At 38.1% G+C, this 19,877-nt stretch overlaps 1 protein-coding gene across 1 annotated transcript in view; it reads right to left on the reverse strand.

Annotated features, from left to right (window-relative positions):
- The window catches only part of SMARCC1 (SWI/SNF related, matrix associated, actin dependent regulator of chromatin subfamily c member 1), a 182,434-nt gene that overhangs the window by 116,224 nt on the left and 46,333 nt on the right, over positions 1 to 19,877 (reverse strand). The window contains exons 7-9 of the mRNA XM_060109245.1: positions 15,612 to 15,681; positions 12,234 to 12,309; positions 1,108 to 1,233 (exon numbers count right to left, since the gene is read on the reverse strand). Of these exons, the coding sequence (XP_059965228.1) occupies positions 1,108 to 1,233; positions 12,234 to 12,309; positions 15,612 to 15,681 (272 nt within the window). The remainder of the gene's footprint in view (positions 1 to 1,107; positions 1,234 to 12,233; positions 12,310 to 15,611; positions 15,682 to 19,877) is intronic.

The following is a 19,877-nucleotide window of genomic DNA, read 5'->3' on the forward strand; positions in this document are numbered from 1 at the left end:
AGCCCGTGTGCCACAACTACTGAGCCTGCACTCTAGAGCCCGCGAGCCACAACTACTGAGCCCGTGTGCTGCAACTACTGAAGCTGGCGCACCTAGAGCCTGTGCTCCACAACAAGAGAAGCCACCACAATGAGAAGCCTGTGTGCCGCAATGAAGCATAGCCCCCACTCGCCGCAATGAGAGAAAGCCCACACGCAGCAACGAAGACCCAAGGCAGGCAAAATATATATATATATATCCAAAGCAAATAGGGATAAACTAAAAATAAAAAGATATGAAAAAGACTCAGTTTTTAAATATTTTATTAAAGATAAAGAATATATGGTGTGTGACAGACTTTTAGTAAGAAAGTCTTGGGGCTGAAAATAGGTATGAAAGAACTACACTTTCTAAATTATTGGTTAAAAGTATATGTCTCAAAGGTTTTTTTCAAAAAACTAAAATACAAAACCAAAAGCAAAAATCTTAAGTGTCCCCAATGAAAAAAGACTTCCAGAATCACAGGTGTCTATCTGAAGCTGTCATAACCCAACACTAACACATCTAAGCCTTCTTCTCAGTCTCAAGTCTTCCTCTAGTGACACACCCACCTCCCAACTTGTGACTTATAAAGAAACACAGATAAATATTTAAATGGTTGGGCTTCTTAAAGGATTAAAGAGTATTAAATGTCAAGTCCCCCTACCTGAAAAAAGGACTGAACTGTAACTATGAGACCTTTAAGGCCTATACTTTATACTAACTACTATATGTTCCTTAACAAGCTATTAAAAAATATTAAAACTAAATCAGTTTTCCCTTGGAAAATGAACAGCTAAGTTAAATTACACTGTGATGACATTTGGTTCACAAAACTAATACTCAGATCTAGAGAACAAAATCAGTTGTATTACCTTGCACACTGCATGGGCTACTTTAAATCTTAATGACCCTCTGAGATTCTCATGCCCCTTTTTGGGGGATGCCAGCTCCTGAGATGGTTGTTATGGCCATTTAGTAACTTTTGTATACACTTGATGGCTGAGAGTTTATTAATGAAGATTTGATAATATTCAGGCCAAGAAAGAAGAAAACACCAAGTGAGAAAAATGGTGCCAAACCAAATACCTCTTCATTCTTTGTTGAAATTCGCTGACGAAAACTCACGGGCTTCCTGTTCTCATCCACCTCATAATCCTCCTCATTCATCCATTCATTGAAAACATCAGTGTCCAAAATCCATTTTGCATGAACCTAAAATCACATCAAAGCGTGAATATCTACATAAATAATAAATCACTACAGTTTTTAAAGTATTCAAAATGAAAGTAGCTGATTTATTACACTCAAAGCCTCAACTGCATAGAACAGTTTAAAAATACGACTATTAGGGCTTCCCTGGTGGCGCACTGGTTGGGAGTCCGCCTGCCGATGCAGGGGACACGGGTTCGTGCCCCGGTCTGGGAGGATCCCACATGCCGTGGAGCGGCTGGGCCCGTGAGCCATGGCCGCTAAGCCTGCGCGTCCGAAGCCCACGCTCTGCAATGGGAGAGGCCACAACAGTAAGGGCCCGCGTACCGCAAAAAAAAAAAAAAAGACTATTAGTGACATATGAGTGGCAACTTAACCATTTCAATTTTTATTCCATGTCTTTTACTGAGTAAACAGTAAAAAAAAAGCAAGACTGGTTTTGTGTAGACTGAGGCTTTGATAACCAAGACCCTGAAATTGGATAATCATGTCATCTTTTTTCTTTATTTCAGTTTAATTTAGGTGTAAATGAAAAATAAAACTGTAAGATATTTAAGGTGTACGTTGTGATTTGATATACATACACATGGTGAAAGGATTCACCCCCCCAGCAAGTTAATATATCCATCCCCTCACATATTCATCTTGCGTGTGCACGCGCGTGCACGAGAACACTTAAGTCTACTCTCTTAGCAAATTTCAACTTTACAGTACAGTGTTATCAACTTTTGTCACATTTGACATTAGCTCCTCAGACCTAATTTATCTTATAGCTGAAAACTGGTACCCTTTTACCAACAGTTTCCTATTTCTCCTACCCCCCAATCCCTGGCAACCACTTTGCTACAGTTTCTAGGAGTTTGACTTTTTTTTTTTTTCTTAAAGATTACACATCATGCAGTACTTGTATTTCTCTATTTGGCTTATTTCACTAATTGTGGCATCTTCATCTTCACAAAAATCAGTGACAGAAACATTCAAAGGCAAAAGGCCAAAATAAATCATTGCTTTAGGCATAAAAAAAGTCTCTAGGTTTATACATTCGATAACATTCTAAGAAATGATGAAAGAGGACATCTACTGACATGTTGCCCAGCCCTGTCAAGTACACATGGTGCTCTAAAGAGGCCTTTCAGGGACAGCCAAAGTTGGGACAGGGTGGAGAAGTGAGAGTCAGATTTGGGGTTCTTCCCAGTCCTTTACATGGCCACTTCTTTCGTTTTTGTTTTTGTTTTTGTTAACGTTTCTAAGAATAAAAGGAAGGGTTTTCTGGATGCTATATAGATACACATGTAGATACAGATATATACAGATATTTAAACCACAGGCCTAGCCTCTATAATACTTCTATTTATTCAACAGTATTTCTCAAAGTGAGCACAACTGGAATTGGGGACTAACTTCTTTCCTGTGTGGGACTGCTGTTCGGTCATGGGTGGGGTGTGTGTGTGTGTGTGTGTGTGCGCGCGTGTGTGTGTGTTGCAATTAACATGCCCAGTCAAGAATCATTAAAATACTAACATGAGAGCAAAGAGAGCAAAAGAGAGCAGCAACTACAGCTATGAAGCCTTCAAGAAGTAAAAACCTACAACATGGCAATCACTAAGAGACTATATGGACTTGCCAATAAAAATATTTTGTCAATCTAAGCTCCCCACTGCTCCCCCCTTGTATTTTAAAAAAAAGGAAACATTACTACATTGGTTGTTAAGGATATTGCCTGAATCATATAATGCTTTAAGAAGGACATCGACCTGACTACATGCCTCTTTTCCTCCCAAAACTAGAGCTACACAGTAACACACACAAACACAAAATTAATACCCATCAAGGAGAATACAAGACCTTAAATAATGTAACTCGAAAAGACTCCTATATATATAAATTATGAGAATGGGATATATAAATAGAGCATGAGAAACCTTAAGCTAATTAGAGAAAACATCTATTTAAAGGCATAACTATGTTCAAGAAAAGGGTAAATTAATTCAGTGATGTAATTAATTGCAGAAAAATTTAATTCAGTAATTAATTCAGAAAAATTTATGTCACAGCATTTGAAAACATAACAGTCTTTTCCAAATTATTCATAAGTATGTATATATTTTAAAAGTAGAGCTGAATATTCACATTGTACATTCTTTACTATCCAGAAGACCCTGAGAGAATTCTCTTGAGGAAGTATGTTAGGACAGTAAGGACAACTAATAATCATTTGTGCCAGGCACTCTGCTGAACACCTTACATATATTATGATCTTGTTTAATCCCACTAAGCAAGGCAGGTTAGTCTCTCCAGTTTTCCAAATCAGCAAACTGGGGCACAGAGTGTCAGCAAGCTGCCCAGTTACTTAGCTACCAAGAGGCAAAGCTTTGCACGGAGTTCTGCCTAAGCTCTTATGCCACTATGCTCTATTACCTGTCTCATAAAAACACCTTAGGGTCAGAATAATGTAATAGGTTGTGCAACCTTCAGCAAAATTATCTAACTTCTGTAACCCAGTTTCCTTACCTATGAAATGATACGATGGTAAACTCTGCTATCAAGCCCAGTCCTAAACTTCTGACAACTATGATCTTCAACATAGTATGTTTCTAAAAATCCTTTCGTAATACTTTACAATGTTATATGGCTCACAAGTCATACAGTTTATCCCTTTAATCAACATTTTTTTCCAAGTTACAACTTAACTCTGTTTGACTAGACAGATGTCTAGATTTGACTACACACAAAGATATATGTTTGAAACTGCTAGACAATGCTGGAGGCTGAGTAGTTCTAACACCAGAGAGCACAGTTCACATTTTTTTCAAGTTTTCAATGAGAATAGTTTGGTTATAACCTCTCAGATTACATTTAAAGGTAGTTATTGTTGTTGTTTAAAATCATCTTCCCTGAAGATAATGGGACAACACAAATATAGCAGGAATTGGTATGCTTTTTTTGGGGGTTGGGGGGAAGGGGTCAGATACTAAATATTTTAGGCTTGCAAGCCATATGTTCTCTGTCTCTACTCAACTCTCCTGCTATAGTGCGCAATCAGCTGCAGAAAATACATAAATGAATGGGTTTGGTGGTGATCTAATACAATTTTATATACAAAAACAGGTGGCTATAATTTGCCAACCCTTGTAAAATGAAAAGTAGTTTTATCCAACTTAACTGAAAGATATAAAAGACCTAAATAAATTGCCTCCACAAATTGAGAGGCTCAGTATTGTAAAGATATCAGTTTTCTCCAAGTTGTTCTACAGATTAAATTTAATTCCAATCAAAATCCCAATGAGTTTGTTTAATATGGACCTTAACAAGCTGATTCTAAACTTTACACAAAACAGCAAAGACCCAAAAGACTCCTGAAGAAGAAAAAAGTGGGAGTACTCAAGTCAGAACAAATAACTAATAGAACTTTGTAATAGAGTCAAGAAACAAATCACGACATACATAAAAATTTACTTTTAACAGAAATGGCCTGGATCAGCGGGGAGAGAAATCCAGCTTCAATATTTTTCCACCCTGAAACTATAGCTGATCTAACACCATATGGAGAAATTTTTTTTCCCTACATCATAACATGTTTAAAAATTAATTCCAGGTAGATTAAAGATCTTTATACATGAAAGGCAAAACTAAAGAATTTTTAAAGATGATTTAAGAAAATATCGTGATGACCTTGGGATAGAAAACAAAAAGGTAAGCTACTAGGAAAACCTATTTTTAAAATTTTTATTTTGTAATAAATTTATTTATTTGATTTTATTTTTTATTTTTGGCTGCGTTGGGTCTTCGTTACTGCACGTGGGGGTTTTCTCTAGTTGCGAAAAGCAGGGGCTACTCTTCGTTGTGGTGCGCGGGTTTCTCATTACGGTGGCTTCTCCTGTTGCGGAGCACGGGCTCTAGGCACGCGAGCTTCAGTAGTTGCAACGTGTGGGCTCAGCAGTTGTGGCTCGCAGGCTCTAGAGAGCAGGCTCAGTAGTTGTGGCACACAGGGTTAGCTGCTCCACAGTATGTGGGATCTTCCCAGACCACGGCTCGAACTCGTGTCCCCTCCACTGGCAGGCAGATTCTTAAGCACTGCACCACCAGGGAAGCCCAGAAAACGTATTTTTAACACAGGTAACTGGTGATGTAACCACACGTTAGTATGCAGAATATCTAAAGAACACCCACAAAGAAAAAGACAACGCAATGGAAAAAAAAAAGCAAAAGGTGGAAACAAGCACTTCATAGAGGAAGAAACACCAAAGGTCAAAGAATTCATGAAAAGATGACAAAGCTATTTGGTAATAAGAGAAATACAAGTTAAAACCCTAACGAAACACCACTTCACATCCATTAGATAGGTAAATATTACTAAGTCAGAATACACCAAGCAGGCCTTCCCTGGTGGCGCAGTGGTTGAGAATCTACCTGCCAGTGCAGGGGACACAGGTTCGATCCCTGGTCCGGGAAGATCCCACATGCTGTGAAGCAACTAAGCCCATGCACCACAACTACTGAGCCTGTGTTCTAGAGCTCGTGAGCCACAACTACTGAGCCTGCATGCTGCAACTACTGAAGCCCCCAAGCCTAGAGCCCATGCTTCACAACGAGAGAAGCCACCGCAATGAGAAGCCCACACACTGCAATGAAGAGTAGCCCCCGCTCGCTGCAACTAGAGAAAGCCCGCACGCAGAAACGAAGACCCAACACAGCCAAAAATAAATAAATTAAATAAATTAAAAAAAAAAAGAATATACCAAGCACTGGCCATGATACAGAGCATCCAGAAAACTTATACACCCTTAGCAAAATAAATTTTTACAACCATTTGGAAACAATATGGCATTGTTTAGAAAAAGTGAATGTTTGCATTCCCTGAGATCCAGTAATTCCATTATGAACAAACACAAAAGATGTATGTTCAGGCAAGTTCATAGTAGCATTTTTCATAGTACCTCAAAGTAGAAACTACCAAACACCAAAACTGAAAACAAACTGAAAGAAATAAACCTAACAATACTTCAAATAAGTAACAACCACACTGAAGGGAGGGGAAAAAAGGTTCATCCAGGTAACTCATGAACACACTCTTTGCCAATATATAATACACCCTCAGTCTTGGGCAGGGCTAGGGGAGCAGGACAACCACAAACATATCTTGAACTCTTTTAGTATTTTTGTTTATGATAGTGGCAGGGGCAAAGCAATTCTGAAACTAATTTGAACGTATTCATGAACCAGGTAAATGTGTTGATGCTGGGAGCCAAGATTCTTACTCTCGGAAGAAGAGACATATAAATATGGAGTAGGGGAGGGCAAAAAGGAACACTGTGGGGACAGATCAGAACTGAAGGTATCATTATGGCCTCATTATTTCTAATATATATATATATATTATGTGTATATGCACATATATGTGTACTCAACTACTGTTTGCATTTGAGTTTATAGATACATAATAGCTCTGAACAGAAAGGACCTAGAAGCAAAGATACTTCAGTAGCACTGAGCATACCTGTACCCAGATTTTGGTCTCTAATACCTTTTCCTACTGAAAGAAATGAGAGCGCCTCAGAGAAACAGCTGATTCTAGGCATGAGGAATGGAAGGTACTAAATGAACCTGGAACATCCTACTATGCCCTAAAGGAGGTGCTCAAAAATGACAAGTGCTTGTCACAAGAATGACAAGCCAAGGACTTCCCTGGTGGTCAAGCAGTTAAAACTTTGCCTTCCAATGCAGGGGGTGTGGGTTCGATCCCTGGTAGGGGAGCTAAGATCCCACATGCCTCATGGCCAAAAAAACCAAAACATAAAACAGAAGCAATACTGTAACAAATTCAATAAACACTTTAAAAATGGTCCACATCAAAAAAATCTTAAAAAAAAAAACAAAAAACAAGGATGACAAGCCAGCCTGAAGGGGCTCCCAGTGGCCAAATATGAAACAACCTCAGCACAAAATACTGAAGTAATGAATTACTGACCACTGAAAAATTACAATTCCATGAATTCACACTGACAACAGACAGATAAATAAATAAGTAAAAGAGGGAAAAAGAAGGGCTCTTGCTTACAGGAGAACTCTGAAAGCCAACTGGTAAACGTGGAGGGAAGGGCTGGAGTGGAAAAGTATTGCTGTGTAATCATCAAAGAAAAGACTGGTTCAGGCAAGAATTCTAAGTGCATGCTAAACCTGGGTGACAGAGGGAGGATTTTGATGAGAAGGAGGATATCTCCATGATCTAAAGAATCTTTCACAAATTGTTTATAAGTTGCAAATGGAGGGGAAAAGTAACCATACAGTGGAGCCATCACAGAACACCTTAACTGGGTGATTAAGATCACCAGTGAGGAGGGACTTCTCTGGTGGTCCAGTGGTTAAGACTCCATGCTCCCAATGTACAGGGCCTGGGTTCGATCCCTGGTCAGGGAACTAAATCCCACATGCCGCAACTAAGAGTTCACATGCCACAACTAAAGATCCCACATGACACAACGAAGATCCCACGTGCTGCAAGTAAGGCCTGGCACAGCCAAATAAATAAATAAATATTTTTTTAAAAAAAGAAGATCACCAGTGAGGAGCAGATGGACACAGCATGCCTGCCAATATGATGCCCTGAGAAGGACACATCACTCATGCAGCATTCTAAGTAGACTGCAGAGACTGAATCAACCACAGGGAAAGATCAGCAATTCCAAATGAGAAGTATTCTTTTGAAATTCAAAAACATCGTTAAAAGGCAAAGAAACACTGTGGTAATGTTACTGATTAAAGGAAACTAAAGTGACATGACAGAGGAATTCAATAGCTGGTATTAGACAGAATTATTTAACAGGAAAAAAATGGGCTTTTTTGTTTTGTTCTGGCTGCACAGCACGTGGGATCTTAGTTCCCCAATCAGGGATTGAACCTGGCCCCAGCACTGAAAGCGCCAAGTCCTAACCACTGAACTGCCAAGGAATTCCCCCAAAAATGTTATAAAAAACATTTTAATCAAAATGGATTAAAGACTTAAATGTAAGACTGGGTACTATAAAACTCTTAGAGGAAAACACACGCAGAAAAACTCTCCAATATAAATTGCAGCAAGATCTTTTTGGATCCACCTCCTTGAGTAATGAAAACAAAAACAAAATTAAACAAATGGGACATAATTAAACTTAAAAGCTTTTGCATAGTAAAGGAAACCATAAGCAAAACGAAAAGACAACCCACAGAATAGGAGAAAAAAATCTGCAAGCGAAGTGACTGACAAGGGATTAATTTCCAAAATATACAAACACTTCATGTAGCTCTATGTCAAAAAAAAAAAAGCCCCCAAAATGGGCAGAAGATCTAAATAGACATTTCTCCAAAGAAGACATTCAGATGGACAAAAAGCACATGAAAAGATGTTCAACATCACTAATTATCAGAGAAATGCAAATCAAAACTATAATGAGGTATCACCTCACACAAGTCAGAAAGGCCATCATCAAAAAATCTACAAACAACAAATGCTGGAGAGGATGTGGAGAAAAGGGAACCCTCCTACACGGTGGGTAGGAATGTAAATTGGTACAGCCACTATGGAGAACAGTATGGAGGTTCCTTAAAAAACTAAAAACAGAACTACCATATGATCTAGCAATCCCACTCCTGGGCATATATCCAGAGAAAACCATAATTCGAAAAGATATATGTACCCCAATGTTCATTGCAGCACTATTCACAACAGCCAGGACATGGAAGCAATGAAATGTCCATTGACGGAGAAATGGATAAAGAAGATGCGGGGGCCTCCCTGGTGGCGCAAGTGGTTGAGAGTCCGCCTGCCGATGCAGGGGATACGGGTTCGTGCCCCGGTCTGGGAGGATCCCATATGCCGCGGAGCGGCTGGGCCCGTGAGCCATGGCCGCTGAGCCTGTGCGTCCGGAGCCTGCGCGTCCGGAGCCTGTGCTCCGCAACGGGGGAGGCCACAACAGTGAGGGGCCCGCATACCGCAAAAAAAAAAAAAAAAAAAAAAAAAAAAAAGAAGATGCGGTACATACATACAATGGAATACTACTCAGCCATAAAAAAGAATGAAATAATGCCATTCGCAGCAACATGGATGGATCTAGAGATTGTCATACTGAGTGAAGTAAGTCAGAGAGAGAAAGACAAACATATAATATGATATCACTTATCTGTGGAATCTAAAAAAATGGTACAAAGGAACCTATTCAGAAAACAGAAATAGAGTCACAGATGTAGAAAACAAACTTATGGTTACCAAGGGGAAAGCGGGGGGGATTAATTGGGAGATTGGTATTGACATATACACACTACTATATATAAAAGAGACAACTAATAAGAACCTACTGTATAGCACAGGGCACTTTACTCAATACTCTGTAATGACCTATACGGGAACAGAGTCTAAAAAGAGTAGATATATGTCTATGTATAACTGATTCACTTGGCTGTACAGCAGAAACTAACACAATACTGTAAATCAACAATACTCCAATAAAAATTAATTTTAAAAAAATTACTGGGTCAAGTGGCAACACTGGAATATGGATAGTAGACTAAAATATTGTGTCAATGTTAAATTTAATGAACTTGATTACTGTGCTTATGTATGAGAATTTCTTATTCCTAGTAAACACACACTTACTGGAGTAAAGGTCCATTATATATGCATCTTTATCTCAAATGATTCAGAAAAAACATATTTATAAACAGATATGGACTATAAATGATAAATCAAAATGGGAGTAAAATGTTAACAGGCAAATCTGGATAAAGGGTATGCCATGTACTATTCTTTTTTTTGCAACTTTTCTGTAAGTTTGAAGTTATTTCCAAATAAACAGTGTTTTTTTTTTAAAAAAAAAAAAGACTCATTTTGGTTAATCCCATTTTCCTCATATGGAATCTAAAGCTCAAAGGCTGTCTTTCTGAAAGTCACACAATTAGAAATAGGTTGAACCAGGTCTAAAATCTAACATTTTGATCCAGTTTAAGTGCTCCTTACACAATATAAAAGTCAATAAAAATCATGTAAAATCACCCATGGAAAGGAGCAGAGCTCCCTATAAAAATACTGATTCCGGGACTGGGATGGGAAAATTACAAAGGAGTTCGGGGTCTTCCCTGGGGCGCAGTGGTTAAGAATCTGCCTGCCAATGCAGGGGACACGGGTTCAAGCCGTGGTCCAGGAAGATCCCACATGCCGTGGAGCAACTAAGCCTGTGCAACACAACTACTGAGCCTGCGCTCTAGAGCCCGCGAGCCACAATTGCTGAAGCCCGTGCACCTGGTGCCCGAGGAGAAGCCCACACACTGCAACAAAAAGTAGCCCCCGCTCACCGCAACTAGAGAAAGCCCGCGTGCAGCAACAAAGACCCAACGCAGCCAAAAATAAACAAAAATTAAATAAATAAATTTTTTTAAAAAAGGAGTTTGGAACATCTTTTTGTCCCAGAAAGTAGGAGATACGCAAAAATGCATCAAATAATGCCAAAAGGTCACAGGAGGTGGCTTAAAGGCGTTCCCACTGGCCAAATTTAGATAATTCATCAAAATGAAGAATGGTAGTAATGTCACTGCTTTCTGAATGCATAGACCACAGACACACATAAAGGGAGAAGGGAAAGCTTGTCCCTGTTGCAAAATGCCAACTGCAAGCACAGATGGAATGGATAGAATTAGAAAAGCACCAGTAATAACTTAATTCAGTCACAGAAAATATTAATGGATGAGCAAACCTTCAGACACAAATTCAATGAAGAAAAGTATATTTATGTAGTCTCAAAGTATTTCCCTATAAAATATTTTAAATGTCAATGAGAAAAAAAACACTGTAATGTTACAGTGGGAAAACCAGGCAGACAGTACCTTCACAAATGATCAAACTATGAGCCATAATGGGAAAAATGGACAATATGAGGCTGCCAATATGATGCACTAAGAAGGATACAATATTATTTATGGAGTACTGCAGCCAAAAATACATAGCCTGAATATAATAAGAAGGAAATGCACGAACTAAAATTCAGGGACATTCTAAAACAACAACAACTGACCTATATATTTCAAAAATGTCAATGTCATAGAAGAAAAAAGAAGGGCTGAAAGTTCCAGATTAAAGTAGACTAAAGAGATGTGACAACTAAATAAAGAGTGTGATCCTGAACTGGATCCTGGATCAGGGGAAAAACTAAGTATAAAGCTTATTATATCAGTGGGACAACTGGTGAAAATGGAATATGGGCCCTGTATCAAGTAATAAATTATTTCAATAATTAACAACAGGGGGGACTTCTGTGGTGGTGTAGTGGTTAAGACTCTGCGCTCCCAATGCAGGGGGCCCGGTTTCAATGCCTGGTCAGGGAACTAGATCCCACACGCATGCCGCTAAGAGTTTGCATTCCACAACTAAGAAGCTCACATGCCGCAACTAAGGAGCCCACAGGCCACAACTGAGGAGCCCACCTGCTGCAACTAAGGACCCGGAGTGCTGCAACTAAGGAGCCCACGAGCCACAGCTAAGACCTGGCACAACCAAATAAAAATGAATATATAAATATTTTTTTAAATAATAATTAACAACAGGAATCTGGAATAAGAGTATAAAACAGTACTTTGTTTTGTATTATTCCTGCACTTTCAAAATTATTTCCACATTAAAAGTTGAAACCATTATAATAGAAATGATTAGTAAGAGAAGTCTGTATCATAATAAAAGCCACAAAGGCAACGCTTCCAGCCTTCCTAAATGACATCATCAATGATGTTCAACTCCACTCCTAACACTATCAACTATCTCAAACCACAATCTAACTTTCCTTTGGGGTCTCCTCAAACATCACTGCAGATATCTGATCTAAGACCTGGGAGGTCTTCATGACCATAGGTATCTCTTAATAGGATGACAAGAAAGGAAGAATCATCATTCTGTATCTCTTTAAAACATTGCTGTTGAGAACAGCTAAGAAGGGCTATTAAGTTATGTAAGAATAAATTTTGTTTTAAAAAGGATCTTTCACCTTCCATGGCTTTTCTGGAATTGGTGGATCTTCAATTTCCACATCAACATCATTACTATGGACCCAAGTATCATAGCTGTAAAGAAAATGAAAAAAGGAAAAACAAATTAGAACCCAAATTCATTCATAAAAAGACTCTGATCAAGAGGTAAAAATACATTTTAGAAATGCTATTAGGATCCAGTAATAGCAAATTATCACATACTTTTATCTCTAACACTCTGACAAGAAATCTCTTCTGCAGAGGTCTACAGTAACCTTCACATCGTAAAACCCAAAGTTTAAAAGCCTCAGTCCACAGAATTTCAACATGTTGATCGCTCCTCAGAGCATTTCGCTTATTGGTCCTCTAAGACAGTACTATCATCTGGCATTCCTTCTAGTCACAAGCCTCTCTCTTCAGTCTCCACTGCCAGTTTCTCCTCTTCTCCCAAACCTCTTCAACACTGGAAGGCCCCAAGTTTCAGTTTTTGGAACAATCCTCTTACCTATTCATTCTCTTGATGATCATCTCATGCCGTTCTATGCCTTCAAACATATACTGATGACTTGAAATCTCATACCTGCCCTGTTCTCTGAATTCTGCACTTATAAATTCAACTACCAATTCCACATCTCTCATTACATGTCTAATAAAGCTTTCAAACCCAATACTGATACACTCAAAACTCAATATATAATGCCATCATAACTCCAACAATGTGATCTAGCCAATCATCCTCCTCTCAGGAAATGCCAATTCCACTTTTCCAGTTGTTCTGGCCAAAATACTTGCAAGATATCCTTGACTTCACTCTCAATTACATCCTATAATCAAACTATCAACAACTTCTACCACTTCCACCTTCAAAATATGTTTAGGATCTATATAACTTCTCACCCTTCCATGTTGACCCAAAGGCCCTGGGAGTCCATTTTTCACATAGCAACCAGAGCAATCCTTTAAAAAACTAAGTCAGTCCACATCACTCACTGTTCAAAACCTTCCAGCTCCCACCGAACTCAGAGTTAAAAGTCAAAATCCGTACAGTGGTTTGCCAAGGCCCTTCATGATCTGGTCCTATGATCTCATCTCCTAGTACTCTCCCCTCACTCATGTGCTTTAGTGGTATGCTTTGAATATCAGACGGTGGCCACATCATGCCCTTTACATATGCTCCTCATTACCCAGATATCCATCTAGCTCACTCCCTCCTATCTTTACATGTCTTTGCTCAATGGTTCTCTTATCAGTGAAATCCAGCTCACTGATATAAATCACTCCCCCTACTCCACAATTTTGAAATAAGCATAAAATTACCTACCAAATTAAAACTTTATCAATGCTCCTATACTGGCCAATAAATTATTATAAAGCTAAGTGATATCTAAATGAAATGTAAGTATAGTAACAAGCATTGGCTTCCTTTAGCCACTTCTCAGAAGTCAGCTGAAAAGCATTTGGAACAAGTACAGCTCAACAGACCTATTAACAGCACTCTGGTAAGTTTTCTAGGAACATTTAAACATGAGCTGGTAAAAAAAGTTCCTTTGCCAATTAATTAACTATTCCAGGTAAAGACTGCAATGGTGAGTAAAAAAAATTAAAAACCTTATATTCTTTAAGTCTTGACAAGAAAATGTTACAATAAGAAGTGAGGGCACAAACTATAGTTAAGAAAGTGAACTAACAAGGCCCCTTGAGAAGGCAGGACATGAGCCAGCCATTATAGTTTATTTGATACATAAACAAAAGGTTAGCAAACAAGTTAACATGTCTTATAATGTGTTACTATAAAATTCATTTCAATCCTATACTTTATGTAGTTTGTCATAAATTTGAGTTTCCACCGAAGTGTTTCAAAGGCAAACTGAGTTCCTGTAATAGTTCCTATGATACTGAAAAGTTTGTTTTAATAGTGCCATGAATACCTAAAGCCTCAAAATAAGAAATGTTCTCTAGAAAGTATTTACTTAAATATTACTAATTTTTAAAAAATGTTAGCTCATGTAAAGGGGTCAATTATGGTTCAAAAAAGGTTGATAAGCAAGCTGACTTGATTTGGTTCTAATTAAGTCAACTTGTATGAAAACTGTGAATATATTCTTAAAAGTTTGAAGATATCTAAAGACGTATTTCTTCCTCAAAAAATATATTTATAAGTAAAATAAAGTCACTCAAATAGATTAACTTCAAAACAACACAGAAACAGACATTATATGTCTCCTGATGAAGAACACACACCTATGCAAGTCTTGTTCCTTCCCTAAACTGAAACAGGTTCTGAGCAACTCCAGAGAATGGAGAAACATGTTCAAATACACCACAGTGATGCCATAAAAAATTCCACACTGTGGTAAACTCTGCAGGACAAAAAACCTGGTTTCTTAAGTAATACACTGTAAGGCGGGGTGGGCTTCCCCACAGGGAGAACCTATAAACTGAAAAATACTTAAGAAACATATCAACTAATCACAAGATGTGTTTAAATTCTAATTCCAACAAATATCGATCAATCAAATATATCATATGACAACAATGACTTGATATTTGACATTAAGGAATTCTGTTAAATTTTTTAGGTTTGACAGTGGTATTGTGCTTATTATTTTTTTAATGAGTCCTTATCTTTCAGAAATACATACTGAAATATTTATTACTGAAATATTGAAATGATATGTTTGGGATTTGCTTCCAATAATATGGTAAGGCTTGAAGTGGATGTGGATACAGATGAAAGAAGACTGGTCTGACATGAAAAACCCACAACGGAGAGTCTCTCCACTTGAAAATAGTGAAATGAACACTTAAACAGCTCTACTGTAGGTTTAAGAAGATGAAGTACATGAAAGGTTATCCTTATTCCTAAATGCCCCCTATGCAGGCATAATTTTAACTAAACAAGAACCACCATTTTCACTGACATTTGTTCTTGTTTATAATATTCTTTATGCACATTTAGATACTGAAACACGGTATGAGTTATGATATATACTTTTTTAGACATAAAATAATTTCATCCATAATAGAATGGCATAAGTATTTTAAAATAAATAAATAAATAAAATAAAACTAACCAGTCATAAAATACCCAGAAGAAAAATTCATTTCTTAAAGAAAACAAATCTAAATTAGCAGTCTAATATCATACTGAAGGACTCTTTTGGCAAACACAGCAAACACATCAGTTTAAGATAAACAGAGCCTGTGACTTCACTGAACTCCATAACTTAATAAATAAGAAAGTCAGTAAGAGAATACTCAAAAGAAGTGAGTTCAATGACTGAAACAAATCAACAAAATTGTCACTATTCAGAAAGCGAAACTATATATAAATAACTCTGGCTTGCACTGACAAAACTCTTTATATACCAGATGTAAGGACATATCAACATTACCTGTCTGGGTAAAACCCCCAATGCACTAACACCTGCTTGTCTTTTCTCATCACAGGTCTCAACCACTCTTCTGAAAGGGAAAAAGAAAAAGCTTCAGTCAATCCGACAAAACAAATGAATAAGCTATTACTTAGACTTAACTTTTACCTAGAGTTTTTGGTTTGCTAGTAAGCTCCTCCCCAAAATCCTTCCTCCTAATTGAATGTTATCTGCCATACTAAGGGGAAGTTTTTCAGCTGTGTATTCAGACTTTCTAGATCCTAGGCCTATTATCCATCACTCTTGACAAAACCAACTGTCTACTTTAGTATTTAAAATACTCTCCCCTCCCATCCACCTGCCTATTTGTCTCCAGATCCATCCAAATCAATATCACTATATTCTTTACTGCCTCATTTCCCATACAGAACGTCTCCTCCCTTTTTCTGTGAAGTTCTGCAATTACTACACATCGTTCAAGGTGTAAGTCATGCTTCATCTCCTTGATGAAAGTTTTACCAACTATTCTTTTTCCTCCAGATCCACTTTCTCTGGTGTCCTATAGCACTTTATAGTGCTACATCAAAGGTTTTAACAGTAATACTATTTTTATTATTCTTTAATGACTTCCTATCTGTTGATATAGTCCTCCCAACAAGAGTGTAAACAATATGATCACATAATGTAGATATTTTGATTTCAAGCTTCCTTACCAAAGATAGGTACAAATTTATATAATCACATGATTCTTGTTCATTTAATCACAGTTGAATCACATCTCCATTTCAGTACTTATGACTCCTTTGGTAGTCTAAATTTAGCTTAGAAAACTTGTTTCTAGTACTAAAAGGGAAATGATGAGGTAAGCCCCTTGAAGCTCACATAATAGCAAAATAGAAAAACTAAGTGAAATCAGCCAAGTAAAATTGGCTTCTCATTGCCAATTTCAACATGAAATAGCCCCACCTTCACTGACTAAAGCATGAAGCCCACATGCTTATGCCCTTTTTTAAGTATCCAACTGCTCGACTTACTATCTTGAAAGAAATCAGGCCCCGTTCCTTAACCCGATATCCCAAGATGGCCAAGGAAAAAGTGAAAAGGCCAGTGGGCCTTTCAGAACTTGCTCTGTATAAATAAAATATACTGAGACTCTCTAGTAAGAGCTGTCTTTTACATAGAATACGAAATCTATCTCAAAGGTTGTACAGCTTTAGGAGGTAAAGAAAAAAGGATATCTATCCTTTCTACAGCTGACTTTCATAAAGATTGTGACACTGACTGTTTGAAAATTTTCCCAGTAGCAGAAATAACTAAAAGTTAGAGATGTGAATTCACACTATTCCCGGAGATGACAATAAGTTACACAGAATCAGTTTAAAAAACCTTAATTTTACAAGTAAAATTTAGTCCAAACTCAGAATATATAAACAGCTCTTGCAACTAACAATAAAAAGACAAATAATCCAACAAAAAATAGGCAAAGTACCTGAATAGACATTTCTCCGAAGAAGATATACAAATGTCCAAAAAGCACATGCAAAGATACTTGGAATTCATTAACAATTAGAGAAATGCAAATCAAAATCACAAAGAGATACTGTCTGACACTCACTAGAAAGGCTAATATTAAAAACCAGGAAATAGAAAGTGTTGATGAGGATGTAGCAAAATTGGTATCTTCATACAATGCTGATGGGACTGTAAAATGGTACAACCACTTTGGGAAACAGGTTGGCAGTATCTCAAAATGTTTAACATAGAGTTGCCAGTATGACTCAGCAATTCATTGTCTAGGTATAAACAAGAGAATTGGAAACATAAGTCCACACAATAACTTGGACATAAATAAACATAATGTCATTATTATTATAAATAAATGTCCATCAACTTTCCATTGGCTAAACAAAAGGTAGTATATTCATACAATGGAATGTTATTTGACCATAAAAGGCAATAACACACAGGAAGTGATGTCAGCAAAGTGACAGACAGGAAGGCTCAGACTTTGTTCCACCAGAGACGACTTAACAATATACCATCCAAAAAGCCCGGAAACCAATTAAGAAGTCGCACTACCCCAGGGAAGCTCAAAGTTGAGAACAGCTGCATTGAAACAGTAAGAAAAGTCATTTCATATCAACCACAATTACAATTCCCCCAAGCCAGCAGAGCTCAGCAAGATCAGGAGGAAAAGCTCAGCTCTCAGCTTCTCCCTTGGGCTGCAAAGAAGAGCGGATGTGTGTTCAACGTTCCTACTTTTCAGGGGGCTGCCAAGGGACTAGTTTGTCTCACCTGACTTGGAACACTAATGGAATTGGCATATTTTGGATGTGTGGTGGTCACAGAGAAGAAAAAAGAGCTCAGAGGTTTACTGTAGCACCAGAGAAACACAGTGCCACAGATGGCTGGCTCAGCTTGCTGTGATGAGGAGAAAGCACACGGAACCCAACTTCTTCCTTGGCAGGGAAAAATTAGAGGGAATAAACATCCAATGTTCTGGCTTTTAGGTGGGCTGCCCAAGGGACAGGTTTCTGTCTTAACTAACTCAGAGTGCTGATGGGGAACCAGCATACTCTGGAAGCCTGGGCACCCCAGAGATCAAAGAGGGTTCACTCAGTGGCTTGTTGCAGCAACAGCAAACTTGTGGTACAGCAGACAGACACTAGAGAGAGCAAGAGATTATAAATTCCTGAAAGAGGAACCAGCAAACCTCTTTAACTGAGAAATTACATACTCAAGCCCAGAAACTGTGAGGGATGCCAGGATCTCAAGCTGAGCTGACTGGTGAAGGTCTTCCCCTGTACAAAGCCAGACCATAAAGACTGGGAGGTGTGGCTGTTTTTTCAAACGCATAAAACAAACACAGCAGAAGGGACTTCCGTGGTGGTGCAGTGCTTAAGAATCCGCCTGCCAATGCAGGGAACACGGGTTCGAGCCCTGGTCTGGGAAGATCCCACATGCCATGGAGCAGCTAAGCCCGTGTGCTACAACTATTGAGGCTGCGCTCTAGAGCCCACGAGCCACAACTACTGAGCCCGCGTGCCACAAACACTGAAGCTCGTGCACCTAGAGCCACGCTCCGCAACAAGAGGAGCCACCACAACGAGAAGCCCATGCACCGCAACGAAGACCCAATGCAGCCAACAAACAAATAAATAAATAAACACAGCAGAAAATAACAAGACACGGAAAGAGAAAGGGAAAATGGCCCAATCAAAGGAATAAAATGAATCTCAAAAGCCAACCCTAAAAAAACAAAGATCTATGGATTACCTGACAAATTCAAAATAACCGTTTTAAAGAGGCTCAAGGTACTACAAGAGAACACAGTTAAACACCTAAACAAAATTAGGAAAACAATATATGAACAATATTAAGAACATCAACAAAGAGACTGAAACTATAAAAAAAGAACCAAACAGAAATTCTGGAGTTGAAGAATATAATAACAAAACTGAAAAATTCTCTAGAGGGGTTCAACATCAGACCTGGCCAATCAGAAGAAATAAACAGCAAACTCAAACACTGGTCATTTGCAGATACATGTATATGTATAACTTAATCACTTTTCTGTATACCTGAAACTAGCACAACATTGTTAATCACCTATACTCCAATATAAAATAAAAAATTTTAAAAACCTGGCCACTTAAAATTATCAAGTCAGATGAACAAAAAGAAAAAAGAATTAAGAACAGATAAGAAAACAGAAGGGACTTATCTGTCCATCTAAATAATTTATTTTGAACAAGATTTAGTCTGTTTTCCTCTTCTAAACAGTATGTCAATTTTTAAGAATTCTCTTCATTTATTTTCTTCTCTGAGGAACTACATATTCCTTCTGCTAAAACCAGTAATTCAACCTATGTTCTTAAACCAAGCCCTTTATCCCTACCAGGTCTCAACTCCACTATGTGCTTCAATTTACTTTTGCTCTGCCCAGAAATACACTGTAAAGCCACCACTGAAAGACAAAACCCAAACCGTCTGGTGGGTGCCATCCTCCACTTTCTTTTCCCTGCCATAAATCCTGGGAAACCAGCGATATTCCACCAACTCTACAAATTGCTCTCATTTCCAAGTTACTGAAATTTCATTCCCAAATTATTTCCTGACTGACCAAATGCCCTGTCTTAGGCTTCACTTTGATTTCTTTGTAGAAAAATTCCATTGCCCACCTCATTTGTCCGGAAATGCTTTCCTTTCCTTATTTTCCCTTGACTGTTAAGATACGGACCATCCTGGTTTGCCACCTATCTCCTTTGCTCTCCTGATATATGAATT

Source organism: Mesoplodon densirostris, chromosome 10 (assembly GCF_025265405.1).
Source record: "Mesoplodon densirostris isolate mMesDen1 chromosome 10, mMesDen1 primary haplotype, whole genome shotgun sequence".
NCBI classification, from domain to species: Eukaryota; Metazoa; Chordata; class Mammalia; order Artiodactyla; family Ziphiidae; genus Mesoplodon; species Mesoplodon densirostris.